Source organism: Electrona antarctica, assembly GCF_951216825.1.
Source record: "Electrona antarctica genome assembly, chromosome: 21".
Classification (NCBI taxonomy): domain Eukaryota; kingdom Metazoa; phylum Chordata; class Actinopteri; order Myctophiformes; family Myctophidae; genus Electrona; species Electrona antarctica.
Window position 1 is genome coordinate 17,402,913 of NC_136802.1, and position 19,339 is coordinate 17,422,251.

General features: G+C 43.7%; 1 protein-coding gene across 1 annotated transcript in view; it reads left to right on the forward strand.

Annotated features, from left to right (window-relative positions):
- capn1 (calpain 1) overlaps positions 1–19,339 on the forward strand; it is a 46,078-nt gene that overhangs the window by 13,290 nt on the left and 13,449 nt on the right. Inside the window, exons 3-7 of the mRNA XM_079490872.1 lie at positions 2,289–2,358; positions 6,647–6,765; positions 15,949–16,082; positions 17,685–17,853; positions 18,185–18,268. Coding sequence (XP_079346998.1) covers positions 2,289–2,358; positions 6,647–6,765; positions 15,949–16,082; positions 17,685–17,853; positions 18,185–18,268 — 576 coding nt within the window. The remainder of the gene's footprint in view (positions 1–2,288; positions 2,359–6,646; positions 6,766–15,948; positions 16,083–17,684; positions 17,854–18,184; positions 18,269–19,339) is intronic.

Here is a 19,339-nt window from a genome sequence, read left to right on the forward strand (position 1 = left end):
TTTATGAAGGTGTGTGTGACTGTGTGTTTGCACAGACTTTGGTCAGAAATGCCATAAACCTACAGTACCTAACCTAACCTAACCCAACCCAGGTAGGCCGGGAGCCAGGTACACACCCCTCAGGATGTTTTTTGCTAAAAAAAAGAAATCACTATGGATTCTTGTACCTTGGGCCATTACGAGTTCATATCCACCACCCTCAACTCGATCCCGTTTGGTCTCAGGGGCGGCCAAAAAAAAACCCTTTTAGGGAAAAGCTTCTGGGGAAATTATGTAATTGTACATATTAAGGTACTGCAAATGGTCAGAAAACCCTCACATTTTGCAGGATTTATCCTCACACATGGGGGAAAATACCCCAAAAAGATTCAGGGGTGTCCCGCCTTTCATTTCTTAAATATCACCTTCAACATATCCCAAAAGACAAAAATAATTCTGTCCAGCTGAACATTTACCATCAAAATCCTATACAATACACTGGTGGTTGAATACTTTACAAAGCAACCGTAACATAGATTTAATCATTAAGACCATGAGGCCGATAAGGAATAAATAATCGAAATCGTAACAGTTTGATTAAAAAACATATGTACAGTTGGAGGCCATCGATATTGTCCTTTTCTTTTTGCTGAGGTTTGCGTGTTCTGCGCAAAAGGACAGTTAACCCATTTTGGGCGGGAACCCCTTTTGGTGTTTTAAACATTATGTTATAATTTAGCTATTGAAAAATAGCAGATCTACAAGCTCATAGCGCGCCACCGAGTGGCGCACTACGAGCTTGTAGGTCTGCTATTTTTGAAAAATCGTGAAAATATTTATTTCAGAAAACTGGAGGATTTAGAAGGATTCTTTTAAATTTTGAGGTCAGGCCTAAATGGGTCAAATGATAAGGGACAATATCGGTGGCACCCAACTGTAGGGTATATCGCTGCTGTCGGGCAGAAACCTCTTATGTCCATATTTAAACCTTTGTGCTATTTCTCGTAAGTCATTACTTTACTTGATCATGTCGTCACACGAAAGCATCAAAAGTAGCAGATCCACAAGCTCAAACAGTTTGAGCTTGTAGATGTGCTACTTTAGCTGTTTTTTTTTAGGGGTGCACGATTATGAAATTATGACCGATATTCGATCTCCGATTATTTGCAGGGTCATATCTGCCGATACCGATTCTGACCGATTCCGATATTATACAGAGGACCACAATGGAAACAAGCCTAGGCCCTAGGCGGGGCTTGGCCCAAAGCCTGTTAATAAAGTATTCAATCAATCAATAAATAGCCTATACTCTTTTCCAAGTGTCCAGTTTTCACAACTGAATGACTACTGAATGAGGAGTACACAAATTCAATTTAGATTTATTTTTTGCTGGTGAAAACCGATTAAATCTGTATTATTTTTAAACCGTTCCGATAACGATATGGCATTTTTAGGGCTGATATGGCCTATTCCGATTATGCTACTGATTAATCGTGCATCCCTAGTTTATTTTTTATTTGGATCCTGAAAAGTAACAGTTTTAGACATAATGAGATTTCCACCCGAAAGAGACAATATATACAGCTAAAATCTGAAATGACAATGGGTTAACAACAGAGTTAACAGTCATACCGAAATGACGCTGTTAATAACCATGATAATACACAAATAAAACAACATACTCATAGTCTTTCTTTACAATGCATTCATGACGGTCAGCCGATGCAATTCAAGAGACATGAATGTATTTTGCAGATGCTCTGGTGTTCATTGCAGCCGTTGGCCATTGGGATTTCAGCTTCTGTTTTGAATCAGCCTTTTGTGTTGTAACCCAGCAAACCACAGAACTATTGTAGAATTGATAGTTCTTTGTGTGTTGCATCATGGTCAAGTTCCTATGGTTAACATTCATTATATGTCAACACAGGGTACTCAGTCAGATCTGGAGTGTTCATTTAACTATATTGACACTGTGTAAAAATGAAACCATTAAGTTCTGTTTTCATTCACGTTAAATAAAAACGTTTATGGAGCCGGGCTGCATACAAAGCTGAGGTCCAATAAAATGTGAATCATTTGTCACCACTAGACCACATTTTTAGAGGTCCACGTTGGATGCTGTCACAGACATGTGTTAAAGGAAACATCAGAACACACAAGGAATGCACAAAAAGCATGCTATAACTGTTACTGTGTGTGTGGTGTGCGTGTGCGTGTGTGTGTGTGTGTGTGTGTGTGTGTGTGTGTGTGTGTGTGTGTGTGTGTGTGTGTGCGCGCGTGTGCGTGTGTCTGTGTTTTGCGCTCCACAGGAGATCTGCAGACAACCCCAATTCATTGTGGATGGAGCGACTCGTACAGACATCTGCCAGGGAGCTCTGGGTGAGTCCTGTACTGGGAACCATACCAAATGTTACTATCTAATGACTCAGCTAGTAGAGGAACAGCTAAGAGATGATGTGAAGTGAAGAGGAGAGGAGAGGAGAAGAGGGTTGTGGAGAGAGAGATAGGAGAGCCTCAGAGGCTTGCCCGTCTTGCCCCAGTATTTAATAGTTAGAGAATTTTTTCAACACCAAAGTTTCAACACCAAAGTAGGCCTAGTAGTAGTTTAGTGAATTAGCAAACTGGACATTGAATGTTTCCTGAATCCCTGTGTTGCGCTTCTGTTTTCGCCACGTTTTTATTTTTGTTAAGCGCACGACCGTTGTGCTTCAAGTTCAACTAGTAAACATCCATCTGCCTTGACTTCTGTGTGCGCTGACTGTGCCCGCCCGCTCTCTCCCAGCCCCTCCAACCCCTCACTGGGGAAAAACGGGCAAGCGCCACAGAGAAACACAGTGAGCCCATGAGCAAGGCTGGAAACCTGTAATGCTGCGAATAACACAAATCACACCCGTGTGAACTGAGTGTTGCAAATCACCCCCCCCCTCTCTCTCATTAGCAGGCAACAGTGCAGCACTATCTCTCTCTCTCTGTTTCTGGCACAACAGCGCCACTTTTGGTACTCATTGGTACTGGTGCTCATAGTGTTGTCGATTAAATAATCGTCCAAAGATGAAGGAATGACAAAGTTCTTCAGGGTGAAGTATTGAGAATTTATTAAGAAGATTCAGCAGAGAAACAATATACAGAGAGTGAGGAACAGGCCTCGTTGCCTGTTCCAGCAGCCCCTCCGGGCGCAAGCCTTCCCAACCCTATTCCCAGACAGTCCTTATAGTCTTGTCTTAACAGAGATGCTATACAAAATGTTCATATATGGATCTGCGCTAAAGATAAGGGTGACACACAAATAAGTATACCTTTGCTGACAGCATGGAGGAGTCAAGTCAGCTGTTAGATTGACAGCTGCATGAATTAGACTGAGCACATTGGTGAGCAAAGAGACTTAATGGAAGGAAGATAAATACACAATAATGCATATATTTGGCACTGTAGTTGGCATTCTAAAATTCCCCTTACAATAGTCACACACAAACATGAACGCACGGTTGACACGGACATTGCTGTTCCTTGGAGTGGTTGCACCACTCAAAAAGCAAAAAATATATATATATTTTATATTATACGTGTATATTATACAAAAGAACAGGGCGCTGGCTGACGGAAATAATGTTTTGATTGATTGACGTGTCGTTGGAGAGCTGACAAAAGGTTGACGTCAGCTCAACTTTGTTTTGCAGCGCCACAGTGACAAATGTCAGGTGTCGTCATGTCTGGCTTCCATTGAAAACGATTTGTAGCTTGAGACTTTGCTAGTGTGAACTGTGAGCACAGTATGAGAAACAGCCGCTCAGTGAGCGTGTGCAGCAAACTGCACTTCCAAGCTGTGGCTGTAAAAAAAAAAAAGACCCGAGTCAAACAGGGTGCTGAACCATGATGAAACACACGATGAAGCGAGCTATGGAGACGGACTGAGAGGGAAGGTGATTGTAGAGTAAGTGAGAGAGAGTGAGACTGCCCTCGGCAGTAATGATTGATAGCACCGTTCTCTCCTGCTTTACATGCTTTCCCCCTAACCACCCAGTGCCATGTATAATTCATGTCCCCCATTTGCACTGCCTCACATCTGTAAACAGCACAACTTGGAAACGCGAGCAGCACAATGGCAGAGCACGCACACACGGCACACACAGCAAATGCACGTGTACGCGCAAAACTACACATTCACACACCCGTCACCTACAGTACACTCACACAACTGCACACACACACACACACACACACACACACACACACACACACACACACACACACACACACACACACACACACACACACACACACACACACACACACACACACACACACACACACACACACACTGTTGGCAAAGGAAGTAATCTCAGAGTGAAACACTTCTCTCTTCCTCTCAGGAGGAGAGGGTGGGGCTGTGTTACATAACGATACCCCCAAACATCTTGAGCCAAGAAAGAAAAAACTTGGAAGGGCTTAGTTTTTAATGCTCTTTGTTGTGCTCTCAGAGCATATTTCAACTGAGATGTCATGCCACTTTTAATGGTCTTCTTCTGAGTTAGGGCCAGTTTGAACCCATTGTTCTTTCTGGACACCTTGTGTTCATCAGGGGCTATTTTAGACAGACAAGCTGAATTATGTATAAGGACATGCAGGATTTGATTAGTAAGTCAAAATTGCTTGCATAAAATGCATACATTGCACAAGTTAAACGTTGAGCGTGGAGGATGTTATATTCAGTTACAGTCATATCTATCTATAAATGCACCACGTCTCTGTACGTATGTACTGTATGTGTGTACGTACGTGTGTACGGTACAGCTGTAATCCATGTAACTCGAGAACCGTTCGCCCCACCGACTTCAAATTCGACAAACGCGTTCCACACGCCCACCGGGAGCTCAGTGCCCGGTGTCGAGTCCGTCAGACACACCGTTGTCCAGAACCAGCATGAAAGCCTCTGTCCGGGATCTGGCCCTGATCACCCCTATATCTCCATATATGGAGCTGACCTGTTCTGACATCACGTGTTCTGACATCTGCATAGACTCCTATATTTGGGCATGCCTGGCAAAGAACTCCATATATGGGCAGCCAGAAAAGGGACACAGACATAATAACTGGGTGGGGCATCCATTTCCGACTTGCATCATTCCAAGTAGGCCAGTGCCCAACGGGCACCGCTCTAGTACATATAATTGCAAAAATGTAACTATATATTGGCCTACAGTAGAATAATGTAATTGTAATATTATGTACTGTAGGTACTACTAGGCGTTACGACTAGGCTTATTGTATAATTTATAAAGTGAAACAATGAGACAAATTGAGGTGGTTCACATACACCTAGTAAGAGTACATGCAACATAAATAAGGCTACACTCCTTCCCACAGCTGGCCTGGAATACCGGTAGTTGTCTTGTTCTTTGCTTCTATTCCTCCAACCAAGAGTGTATATGTCTGTATATGGGTTTTTTCCCCCCCTTTTTACCTCCTTTTATGATGATTTCCTGTTTTTGGTCATATAGAAGTGTATATTTGTACGTCTCTACATGTTCTGATGAATTGAAAAGGGTGGACCCTATTGTAAACAAGTGTAGTGCTTTATGCCGGTGTCGTCCACAGTTAACAGTTTTTGTATTGAGTTGTGCTTGAAATGTACTGTAATTCTCCAATCTGTTAATAAATACTTCAATCAAACAATCAATCAATCAATGTTGTCAAAACATAAGAACAGGGTCAGATTGCTAAAACTGCTTAGACTAAGGCTGTCCTTAAATTTGTATCCATGAATGCTTTAAAGGCGCTGTGATATGTTTTCATTCAATAACATATTATATTGGTTCTACTAGATACATGTCGGCTTCGATACATTTTCGGTTAATTGCTCGGCCCTAATACAAATTAAAATATGAATGTAATTATTGTACATTCTAGAGAAAACAGCATAGCCACGTTTCAGTTCTATGGCTACTGCCACATTTCTAGTTTGGAAGTCCAGTGCTCTAAATGGCTGCCCCTCCTGTTCCCTACAGAGTTATATTACGTGTTTGTTGAAACAGTACTTGACCCTTCTCTTTACAGACTCTTTAGGCCTACTTTGTGGATTCCAGCTTTTACAAGTTTCTCTCCTGCTGGGCTTAAGTGCCCGCAGCCCCCCCATGCATCGTATTGACTTGAAATCAATTAGAATAGACGTCACAATAATAATAATTTGACCCACGCTGGCGCAGAGGAATTACTTAGAAACAGTGGGGAATGTTTACTGTAGCTGAAACACAGGCAGGGGTGTGGGATGGGGTGGGGTGGGCTTTTGTTGAGGAATAATTGGGGACTCCACATAACATGTGAGGATGTGAGGACTTTATTTTTTTTAGGAGAATAGAACAGATTAGAGATTAGAACACAAACATGTCTGGTTGAGGTATGATACTGTATGCGTGTGACATCATCATCATCATACCCGGAAGTTATGGGGGAACGCCTACTGAGTGGCAAAACAAACTACTTTCTGGCCTTGACAGCCCATACATCCAAACAGAAAAGTCCTGTCTGATTGCATTAAAGAAACACCCCATCATGCAGAACTGAGAGATACAGAGATACAGAAAATCACCAATCCCATATATGTGCGGACTTTTAAATGATAGTGGCTTTTACATGTGTGTGTCTTTTCTTGTGCGTCGTGGTGACACAGGGGACTGCTGGCTGCTGGCGGCCATCGCCTCGTTGACCTTAAACGACACCCTCCTCCATCGGGTTGTGCCTCATGGACAGACCTTCGCCCAGGGATATGCCGGCATCTTTCACTTCCAGGTGAGCACATGTGTGTCCAGCTTATTCGTCCTCACTTAGTTCCTGTCAGAGCTACACTGCAAGCACAACAACTACTTTTACCCCGAAAGGTTAAGCAAACCAGGTGTGTCCAGGTAAACACTTTATCCATTGCGTTATCATGAAGGGCAGGGCCGGCCCCAATAGGAGTTTGGTGTGGCCTCAAAACACTCCCAGCGCATGGCATCAAGTCACACATGCATGCACTAATAAATTATGCATAGTGTCAAGCAGCTGAACAAATTATGTTCAAATTATGTCTATTTAAGCACGCCTGATTCATTGTACTTTCTCTTGCTGTCAGTGCTGCCACTGAATGTTCTATGCGCTTAGTTTGCTCCACATTACCACCTGCTGCTGCTGTCCCTATAAGGGTTCTTGTCGATGAGTCAAAGTCGTACGAATTGTCACCGCAGTGAAATTTGAGTGCCAAGCAGGGGGGCATTGGAATTTGGGTCCCATTTTTACAGTCTTTGGTATGACCCGGCCGAGGAACGAACCCCGACCTCCCAGTTTCAGGGCGGACACTCTAACCACAAGGCCACTGTCTGGATGATGGACTCTGGATCAGCTAGAAGGATGCTCTGCACATCAGCATTCCCATGCTGCGTGCCGTGCACACATTCACAAGTTGATGCTGACCCATTACAAACCACAGTCTCTCCGCACAATTGTGGATTAAAACCACAATTAAACCCTACTCTTCATTGTCCGGATTCCCCCAGGGGTCTGGTCTATAGGCCCCATCCATTCATGTTCGTCCCAGAATAGGGACACCAGTCTCACGTAGCCAGACAACTATCCCACAATCTCCGAATCCTATATAGAGTCTGGAACTACACCACGGAGATTATATCTTTAGAGCTTATTTTTTTATTTTAATTTCTGCTAAGCTACGATAAGCTATTTCTAGGTAAGATACATTAGGATACATTTGCGTGACTTTAAAGACAAAATAGAAGTGGGGGGAGGTGGGGCTTCCGCTTTCCCCCTTAAAGGGAAACTTCACCCTTTTTGCAAAAAAATATATATTAATGACGTTTAGAAGATTTAGAACACTTTCCTGGGGATCTTTTTTATGTGTGTAATAATGATGTGGTTTTAGATATTTTAGATTTTTTAGCAGTGAGCCCTGTGTCTCTGATGTCATCGACACTGGGCTCACTTACTTCCTGGACTACATGTTGTCTCAGTAAGACAGCTCTCCCACTATCCACAAGGAGGAGCAGTGCACCAAAACATTATGGGAATTGTAGTCCAGGAAAGAATGTCGGCGCTGATTGTGTTAATAATCAACGGAGCTTCCGTGCTCCAGACTGTACCGGAAGCATTTGGAAATTGTGGGAGGCAGCAGTCTGGCAACGCAAGACTAGGGACACCAGGGTTTATGTGGTTAAGTGACTTAATACTGTGCATTACTCACCGACACACTCATGACCATCTTCACCTGCCCAGACTCCTGAGTCCTGACTGGTCTGGGGATTTAAACCAACAACCTCCAGGCCTAGCTTTTCACTTTTCTTTTCTTTTTAAGTAATCTCTCCCACGGGCACTGTTCCACAATAATCTGACCCTAACACAAAACCACTCAGAGTTGGAGAGACAGCGAACTCCATGCTCGACCGCGGCGTCAATAAAAGCTCACCATGTGTTACTTAAGATGGATTCAAAAAAGGACCATTTGAGTTGCTGCCAAACCAATTCAAACAGACTTCTGTCAATACGATGTAGAATTAGTACTGGTAGAACAGGTCTTGCCTGTCAGATGACACACACTGAAGTAAACGGTTTGTATAATGTAGATTCTTATTGCCTTAAATCTATTCTCTTTACTCTGTTTCTATCATCTCTGCCATAGCCTGTGGTAGACTACTGGACCTTATCAACTGAACTTTGCTTTGTACACAAGACCAACGCCCACACACACACACACCCCACATACACACACTCATCAAATCCACGCATTACGCATGCCAAAGCCTCTGATTACCGGTACACACATTAGTGCCCACACAGACTTTATGCCCTTAACCATAGACATACACTAAAGACACAAATCACAGACATTTTCCCGCAGACAATAATTACACTGTTATCCGCACGCACGCACGCGCACGCACACGCACACGCACACGCACGCACACACACACACAGTCAGACACAGCTGTGACCAGCCTGTGGCAGTGACACAGATTTTGGCCTGTTCCCATATTGCAGCCAACATGGTTCTCGTGTCTTAGGGCGGCTGTGGCTCAGGAGGTAGAGCAGGTCGTCCAATGATCCATGGGTCGGCGGTTCGAATCCCGGCTCCTCCTGTCTACATGTCGAAGTGTCCTTGGGCAAGACACTGAACCCCAAATTGCTCCCGATGTGCTGGTTGGTACCTTGCATGGCTTCCGCTGCAATCGGTGTATGAATGTGTGTGTGAATGGGTGAATGTAATGCACAATCTATGTAAAGCGCCTTGGATAAAGGCGCTATACAAATGCACCATTTACCAAATGCACCATTTAATGTAAAGAAGCAATTTCAAACTCATATACTGTATCTAATAGGACCTGATTAATATGAAAAACCCAATAGAGATGGCTAGAAAATAACAAACCTGAACAAACTAAGTGGATGTAGTGTGTATTTGGGAACTTACTAAGTATTTCTTAAGAATGTTGCATAAAGTTTTTGTTATATGCATTATTTGACACATTTCAATTTGCTACAGGTCACATACAATAGTTTAAAAGAATAATGTAAGATGCAAAAAATGCCAAATACACAAAGGGTAACCCTTGCCCTCCCCCTAAAATCCCCCCCTCCCAAATCCTCAAAATGAATGAAGTAGGTCTATTATCAATTTATCACTTATCAACGATCAGTGGCGCCTTCGGGACTTGCGGGGACATCGCAATTATTTGAGATAAAAGGCGGTTATGTAATAATTGTGACAGGCCAGTGTACAAGATGAGCCAACCCGGCACATCACGACACTTCATACAACGGCGCATAAATTAGTCAATACTCTTGTTGGTGTGTGTGTGTGCGCGTGTGCGTGCGTGTGCGTGTGTGTGTGTGTGTGTGTGCGTGTGTGTGTGTGTGTGTGTGTGTGTGGTGCAGAGGCAGGCGTTCCTAGTATACCCTCTCCTCCTTCCAATCTTCCTTTGATCTCAGGATGGCTTTGCTTGTCCCAGAGCACTTGATTCCTGCCAGCTGCCCCATTTAATGAAGCGAGAGCACCAAGCCAAGAAGATGGTAGAGAGGGGGTGGGAGTGAAGTGGAGTGGAGGGGTGGCATGAGGTAAAGACACAGGGGAAGCGAGAGGGAGGATCAAAGGAAGGCAGGAGAGAAGGGGGGAGAAGAGCGTACTCACAGCAGGCACTGAAAGAAACGGTAGTATCACTTTTGTTTTGTTGTTGCACAAAAAGCAACGAGAAGCAAACTACAGCAGATTCTCCTGGCCAATGTGTCCAGGAGTGTTTAATTATACCAGGTCTTTGCATCAGCCACAGGATGGAATGCTGGCAGTGCATACCTTTTTAGATGTTAAAAGGGCATGCAGCGTTCATGCCTACGGTCGGCAGCCATCTGGCACACACACATGTACACACACACACACACGTACACGTACACGTACACACACACACACACACACACACACACACACACACACACACACACACACACACACACACACACACACACACACACACACACACACACACACACACACACACACACACAGGTCATACAGGGTCAGTTGGCTCAGCCTGATTGCTCAGTCAGGGGGGCTCTTGCTCAGCCTCTGTGATCAGAAGGGTATGCGCGTGACAGCATCATCATCATACCCGGAAGTTATAGGAACATATAGCCTACTGACTGAGTGGCAAAAAACTACTTTCTGATTTCATTTAACGTCATTGAACATCGTTTAATGATTAAACAATGTTAAACAACGTTAAACTCACATTACCACTCACTTTATGCTTGCGCATATACTGGACAACAGGATGTAAATATAAGGCCATTAACCTACTGACTTGTAATGTGTACACACTTACAGCATATTACACAGTGTTTATGTGTAACTGGCTCACAGCTGCTGCGTGGTTGGTCTGTGTGTCCTGGCTTCAACACACGCACAAACAGTAACTGTACGCGTGCACGTACACAACAGTTCCAGTATTTGCCCTATCTGCTGAAGCTGGTTATTCAGTTACAGAGACAGGAAATTGGCCAAGAGACAACAGTATAGAGTGCTTGGCCAGAAACGCATCAATTGTTTCCAGTTATACTGTACTGTCTGCTGTAAGCACTTTCAAAAACCTCCACTTTCATTAGTGTATGACTAAAACGCACGCACGCACACACGCACGCACGCACGCACGCACGCACGCATGCACGCACACGCACACACACACAGAGAGAAATAAACATAGGCCTACGCACTATGCCATTGCATGAGGAAGTAATGACCAACACATAATTGCAGGCATGGAAATTCAGCCATGCCTGGTGTTATGGACCCATAGTGCAGTGGTTTTCAACCAGTGGTCCGGGGACCACCAGTGGTCCTTGGGGGGGTTGCAGGTGGTCCCCAGCTAAATGATGCCAAATCTTTAACTCTTGAGAGTGTAAAATGGGATACCAGAGAACTCGTCACGGAGAAAATTCTTCATCAATGTCTTCATCGTTATGCTAACATGCTGTCTTAACTCACAGACGTTATAGTTAGTCTCCAAAGTGATTAAATTATTTTGTGCAATTAAATGGTCAGCTAGATGATAAAATGATAAAAAGGTGAGTATGTGAATACCAATGATAAGTAGGCCTACCATTTCAGGAATTGTTTTTTACTAATGAATTACATTGTTTCGGTACTTTGGTGTTTAAACTTTTAGCATTCCTACTTTCTCTAATGTTAACTCTAAACAACTATCCTCTCTCTCTCAATGCAATGCAATTTAAATGAAGTGAAGTAAAGTAAGTGAAGTAAAACTAAAATGCACTAAATCGCGGCGAGTTGGTAAACTGGCGAGTTCTCCGGATACCGTAAAATGGACCAACCAAACCAGGTTTCATTTTACGCTCTCAAGAGTTACATCTGCTTACTTAATTTATCGTTTACCTGTTGTCTCTCCTTTTTTTTTTTTTTTTAAGATATTTTTTTGCGGCTTACGCCTTTTATTGGTTTTTGAAGGGACAGACAGTAGGCTGACAGGAAACGGGAGAGAGATGGGGGAAGACATGCAGTAAAGGCCGTGTCGGGCTCGGGAGTCGAACCCGCGGCACACTGCGACTGGATTACCAGTCAGGTGCCCAGACGGTTACGCCACCGCCTGGGCCCTGTTGTCTCTCCTAATGGTACCAACATCAATACTCAATAGAGCATGGAATTGTGAACAAAATTGTATCCAACAATAACAAAATATTCTTTAGTTTTGGGTCTGAGAGGCTAAATCTCATCAAATGGCGGTCCGTGGCTCAAATGCAGCATAAACAGTGAATGGACTTTGATATGAAAAGGGTTGAAAACCACTGCCATAGTGGAAATGGACAGTGACTGTTTCCCCTACTTATATACATACTAGTAGCCCACTTGGGACCCCCTGCACGTCTGTCCATGCTGGAAGGGAAGGGAGTGTGTTGTGTTTTCTTTGTTAATTGAGGGCATGTAAAGCCCTTTGAGACTGACAGTGATTAAGGGCTGCAGGGCTGCAACTATTGAACTGTTCTTAATGCTTATTAACTATGCAAGTAACCGAGAAGCGTGTTTTGCGAGTTCTCCTTAACGCTATGGGACTTTCAATCCCTTGCGCACCCAAATATGGAGTCTATGCAGATGTCAGAACATATTTGTGATGTCAGAACAGGCCAGCTCCATATATGGACTTGGAGCCTGGGCAGGGGCCCTGTCTAGAGCCCGGGCAGAGGCCTTTTGTGGCGGTTCTGGACAACCGTGGGTCTGACCGACTTGACACCGGGCACTGGACTCCCTGTGGGGGTGTGGAACGCGTGTGTCGAAATTGAAGTCGGTGGGGAGACCGAGCCTGTCACAATTATTACATAATCGACTAACCACCCCCATTTTAGCCACCCTTCACTGGTTACCTGTTAGTTATAGAATTGATTTTAAGATTTAAATTTTTACTTTTAAAGCTGTAAATGGTCAGGCTCCCCAGTATGTCTCTGACATGCTGGCTCCCTATAATCCTACACGTACACTTGAGACCCCCACAGCCCAGCTCATCATAAAGGGTGGCATTTGCAATTCGGGCTCCCTGAACGCCCTACCTATTAATTTAAGACTTGCAAAATCTGTGTCATGTTTTAAATCCCTTCTGAAAACCCACCTTTACGTTAAGACCTTCTCTTAATTTCCTTTCACATACATTATTCCATTTTTTGATTAGTGCATGCTTTCATTTTGTGCTTGCTGTTATTCACTGATATCTTCTTGTAGCTGTGATTACGTTGTTGCTTTTTGTTGTTTTTTACCCTGTTATGTAAAGCACTTTGTGAATATGTCTTGAAATGTGCTATATAAATAAATTCATTATCATTAATCACAATTGTTTTAGATAATTGCAATAATTCTTTGCAGAATCGGCATGTTTAAAAAAAATCATATTTTAAAACATTAAAAAAAAATAGTGGAAATAGCCGATCTACAAGCTCAAAACCTGTAGCATTGTGACGCGTTGAGTATCAAGTTATTAAATATAGTCAGTCATGTTATTTTCCTTATCTGCCCTGTGCAACTTCAAAGCCTAAAAGCCAAACAGTAATGTAAAAAAACAAAAAATTACAACTATTTGTGTGGCAATTAATCGTCACTTAAAATAAAAGCCGTGACAGCCCTACCTCCCTATTTTGCATGCCTGAGTCATTAAACGTGCCCTTCATAAACTGCTGCTCTGTTCTTCGTTACTGTATGAACAATACAAGCCCCTGGTGGTGCTGAGACCTGGATGAGTCATCCTAAAATGTAATTATGAGCCCTGCTGGCATAGGGCTTAATCCAGTTAAGAAGTGGGGAAAGAGAAGAAAAGAAAGAAAGAAAGCAAGAGAGAGAGAGTTTGTGTGTGTGCGTGTGTGTGTGTGTGTGTGTGTGTGTGTGTGTGTGTGTGTGTGTCCACCCCTTCCACTCCTTCTGCTGAGTTGCAGAGTAAACTTAGCAAGTCGTGACACAGATTGTGGAAAACTCTCTCACAGCGGTACAGTGTGTGTGTGGGTGTGGTTGTGTGTGTGTGTTTGGTGTGTGTACATGCGTGTCAGAACTTGAGAGCATTGTGTCTCGCGTGTGCATGCACACAGCGATGCGTGTTCAGACTCATTAAGTGTGTGCGTGTGCGTGTGCGTGTGTGTCTGTGCAAAAGAAATAGCATAAGTATGAGATCCACAAAATCAAAACGTGTTGCTTTGCGCCACGTTTTGAGCTTGTGTATGATAAAGTAGGGCATTCATTAATTTACGAAAAAACACAAAAGTTAATATAGAGAAGTGTTTTATGCCAACAATAATACAGACGGGTACTGTATACATGCATTGCTACGCCTTAGTGTGTATGTCCATGGCATCATGGTCTCATCTGCAGTCATCTGTAGGTTGGCACAATGCAGATTTAGCTCTTCAGGGCATGTAAAATTCATCCATGCATCCAGCTCTCTCCATGCCGCACGCACACACACACACACGCACGCACGCACGCACACACACGCACACACACACAGCTGTGGCTCATTCATTGCCAAGTGTCCATTCCATGCATCAGCCCCCAGGCAGAGATCTTGACAGAGAAATATCACCTTCATATCACAACGGCGTAACTAAATTCCCTTCCCATTGTTATTAACTTGGAACCCCCAAGCTTCTATCTCTGCCATGCGGATTATTATGAGCACGAGTGAATGTGACTACACTGTGCATTATTGAACACTTTCTCTCCCCTAAAAGCCCATTAACAAACAGACTAGTTCAGGTCTGGTATTTATATTGTGCTGCATTGTGGGATGGAGTGCTTCTGCATGTACTGCATGTCATGTATGTGGTTTGTTTGAATGAATACGTTGTGCGTGTCCGTGCGTGCGTGTGTGTGTGTGCACAGTTTGCACACGTGTATGCATGCATTGCACAGTGTCTATATGTTATGTGCTGTTGTGGAGAGGATGTGTGTGTGTGTGTGTGTGTGTGTGTGTGTGTGTGTGTGTGTGCAACTGTGCGTGTTGTGTGTACATGTTGTGTGTGCATGTATGTTGGCAGAAATTATGTACTCAGTGACCAATAGATGACCTGTCATCATGGCTTTTTCCAAAGTATTCCCCCTTTGGTTTTCCTCAGCCTAATTTGTTTGTTGTTCTGTATGTCAATTCTGCCCTCTGGTGGTGATCTACATCATGACACTTCATGGGAGCTTGTTGAGGAAAGTGAAACATTGCTGCTTCAGTGCTTATTTCCACGTGCTGCAGTTTAGTGTACTCGGTGTATATACTCAGTATTCCTAACACTGTTGAAACTGTATTCTCACCACTGCTGCAACATAACTGGAGGTTACGCAGTAACCGTGATTATATAAAAGATATAAGTGAAAGTGAGGCATCCAATCGTGGGCGCAGACAGAAGTATTCTCATACACTCACATTTGACTAACAAGAGAATGGGCCTTTGCTTCATGACGTAGTACATGCTCCTCTCTGAGGGTATAAATGCACGTACTCGCACATGCGCATTATTCGTTTTCTCTTCTGCGTTGACAGAACACAAGCTTTATCACTGCGATATAAAACAATTCCCGTTTTTTGATATCTCAACAGGACGAGTGGCTGTTTTTGCCTACTGCAACATAACTAACTATGAGGCCTCATACACACGTATCAAACGAATGTTCTGTGTTCCGTCTGTGATTAATGGCTGCCACAATGCAACTCCAATGGGAGGTGTTGAAGGCCTGGTTCATTTCGGCACCGCCCGCCACATTTATATACTCTCAAGGGTTTGTATACTTTATACAAGGACCCCCATAACTCTTGAGAGTGTACAAATGATTTGGTTCCATCTGTATACTCTCAGAGCTATGGGGGTCCTTGAAATGTTAAAGGTTTGAGAACCGCTGCATTAAATATATCGTATTATACTAATAATACTAACATGTGTGTACTATCGTGTGCCTTTCAGTTCTGGCAGTTTGGTGAGTGGGTGGAGGTGGTGATAGACGACAGACTTCCAGTGAAGGACGGGAAGCTGCTGTTCGTCCACTCTGCAGAGGGAGGAGAGTTCTGGAGCGCTCTGCTGGAGAAGGCCTACGCCAAGTAAGAACCAGAGCCATCTAATAGAAGAGTTACGATATAGAGGGGGCAGAAACCGAGCGCTCGAGCGCTGTTCATGCAGCCTGAACTGAGACAAGCTGGAGTTGGAAATACATTGTTTTCAACGAGGGCGGCGCAAATAAGAGCTATTTTAAGCATGTGTGCAACATGACAACTGTTTTAAAGTATTGTACAGTAACAACTAAAGTCTCTTTAATGTTTTTGTTTGTACTATTACAACTATTGTTTGTACTATTACAACAAAACACTCTAAAATAAAGGGATTTAAGATCATTAAAGATGGGCTGTTGCCTGAGTCCAATGCATTTCTGCCTACTTCCGGTGCAGGACAGTCGCGAATCCCCATTCTCAATAGAAGTCTATGTAGGAGAGCCGCCATTGGACTGGTCCTGCATTAAGTGAACGCAGTTTGCGTAACTCTGTCTATATCTAAGGCTCTGGTAAGAACCATGTCACTGTCGAGCAAAGTAGCACTTCCAGTAACAACACAAAGATGCAAAAACTATAGCACTTCCATACTAGTGAAAGCCACGCCTCCGTCGCGGTCAAAACAGTAGTCGTGTAATATGTATGGATTTGGGGGTTTTCTAGGCGTGTATGTACGGAATTGCAATTCCGTGTTATTTTGCCATATTTCTGTGGGATGGGGTTGATATGCAACAGTAACCGAGATCAAGCAATAAAGACGACAAATCTCATCTCGACAAACACTAGAATAATGTGGATCAAATACTGAATGCACTTAACAAGGCAGGGAACTCTGAACACATGTTGGAATGTATGCATCCTTCACCGAAGGCGACGTTTGTGCTTGAGGGTTTTTTTTTTACTTGTTTTACTTGCTCTCTGTCAGCATGTGTAGTCATGTTCATAATTTACAGTAGAGAAACAACGTTTCGACCCCTTCGGGTCTTCATCAGGAATGAGGTCATACTATGGTACAGAAAAATAATTAACTGCAAACCAAAAAGACATAAAAATATTGCTAGAGACAGCTTAAAGCCTACAAATAGTTACCAGAAAAACTATGAAAAGATTAATAGGGTACAGCGATTGCAGTACAGATAATAAAGGACATGGCATATAAGGACAGCATAAATGGCATAAAGATTAAAGACCCAGTGAAATGAAGAAAAAAAACGTCTTTCACACTTTTAGACCATATCATCATATGGCATACCATATCTCTCTTAAAATGGGCAGCCACAGGGTTACGCCACACCTCATCTCCTCTCATCTGTACGTAGTTTTGTTCAGCACCCGTAGAATGTTTGAGATGTGCGTGCTTTCCCGCTGGATCCTATTCATAATATACAGTAGCCTTGTACAGAAGCGGTGGCAGACGTTTGATGGTTTGTACAGATTTAAAACAAATGCATGTGGACAGTCGCTGTGATGTGAAGGCCTTTCGCGTCCGGCTGCCTACAAAATAAATGTAATGCCTATAATTCCAAGTGCTTGTCAGGGTAGGGGGTCCCCTCCCAGTTTGAATATGATTATTTTGAGGGGTTGTGGCCTGAAAAGTTTGGTCTAGCTATCCTTAAAACTGTCTCTCCCTCTCTCTCTCTCTCCCTCCCTCCCCAGGTTGAGTGGCTGCTATGAGGCTCTGTCTGGAGGCAGTACGTGTGAGGGTTTCGAGGACTTTACGGGCGGCGTGACGGAGATGTACGAGCTGAAGAAAGCTCCCTCTGACCTCTACAGCATCATCGGCAGAGCCATCGAGAGGGGAGGGCTGCTGGGCTGCTCCATAGATGTCAGTATAGACCACAGCAGTGTGTTGGAACAGCTTTGTTGGCCAAATAATAGATTCCACAGTATCCACACAGTGAAACCCAGTTTGTTCATTTAAATCAGTGGGATTAGGGTTAGCTGGTGGATGGAAATGGCGCTCGCGCGCGGCTGCAACTTAACGAGTTGCTAGCGTAATTTCCATCCACCAGTTATGGAGAAGAGACGCCTGGACTAGGCGCTTTCTTGCCGCCTCTTGACGTGTATGGCTGGGTACACTGGTCAGCACGCCACTGACCCTCTGCGCCTGCACTGGTCTTAACACAGAACGTGCCATTCTCTCTGTCTCTGCTCAGATCACCAACACCCGAGACCAGGAAGCCGTCACCTTCAAGAAGCTGGTGAAAGGACACGCCTACTCAGTGACTGCGGTGCATGAGGTGAGGCCATGGCACAAGCGGTGTGACGCTCTAGTTACTATGTTTTATTGGGGCCCCTTATTGCATTGTTTGTTAATAGTAGTCTTCCATATATATATTATATATATATATATATATATATATATATATATATATATATATATATATATATATATAATACTGTAGTTATAGCAGTGACTGAGAAAACAGACTGAAAAACTAGAAAAAGTGCCCTTCTGGGCACAGGTCTCCACCAGGAGGATAGGACTGTGAGATGTTTGGCAAAATGTTTAGGATTAATATAAACATGTTTTTGAGGCATTTTGTTCCAAAAATGTGTTTTGCTAAAATCAACCTGTTGGTGGCGCTATAACAGGCCAATGTGAAAAGGGTGGGATATATTCCTCAGCCTAGTAAGAAAATGTGTGAAATATTTCACGTAAATTGCATGCTGCGTTCATGATTTGAGGCTTTTGTTCAAAACGGGGCAATCTTGCAAACTGTGAAAGCCAATTATAGCCAATTAGGATGGAATATGAAATATCGGACAGATCCAACTTGAGCACATGACCATAGAGATACTGTGTAACGATTTGTGAGATTTTTGGACAGAATCTGGAGGAGTAATATCAAAAAATGTGTTTTACAAAAGTCGGCCTCCTGGTGGCGCTATAAAAGGCAGATGCGGAAAATGCAGGTCAATGGTTTGTCCTTGGCCTCTAGGGAGTGTGCATGCAACGTTAGATCGGTGCAGTTTTAGGTACAAAATGTGAAAAGCTGCCTCATGGTGGCGCTATAACAGGCCGTTCTGGAAAATGTGGGGCAGAGGTTCATCGTTGGCATCCAGGGAGTGTGTGTGCAAAGTTTGGCATCGACCGGGTTAACGGTGCCGGAGATTAGCTGGTAACGGACGAACGGAAGGACGGACGGACGGACGGACGGACACACACACACACGGACGGAGTGCAAAACATACTCTCTCCCCATGCCTTCGGCCTGGTGGAGACAACAATGCTGTATGAGTGAATACGTGTGAGCGCGGGTCCGCAACTAGTTCTGGCCCATATCAAGTGACCTTTTGACCAATGCGGC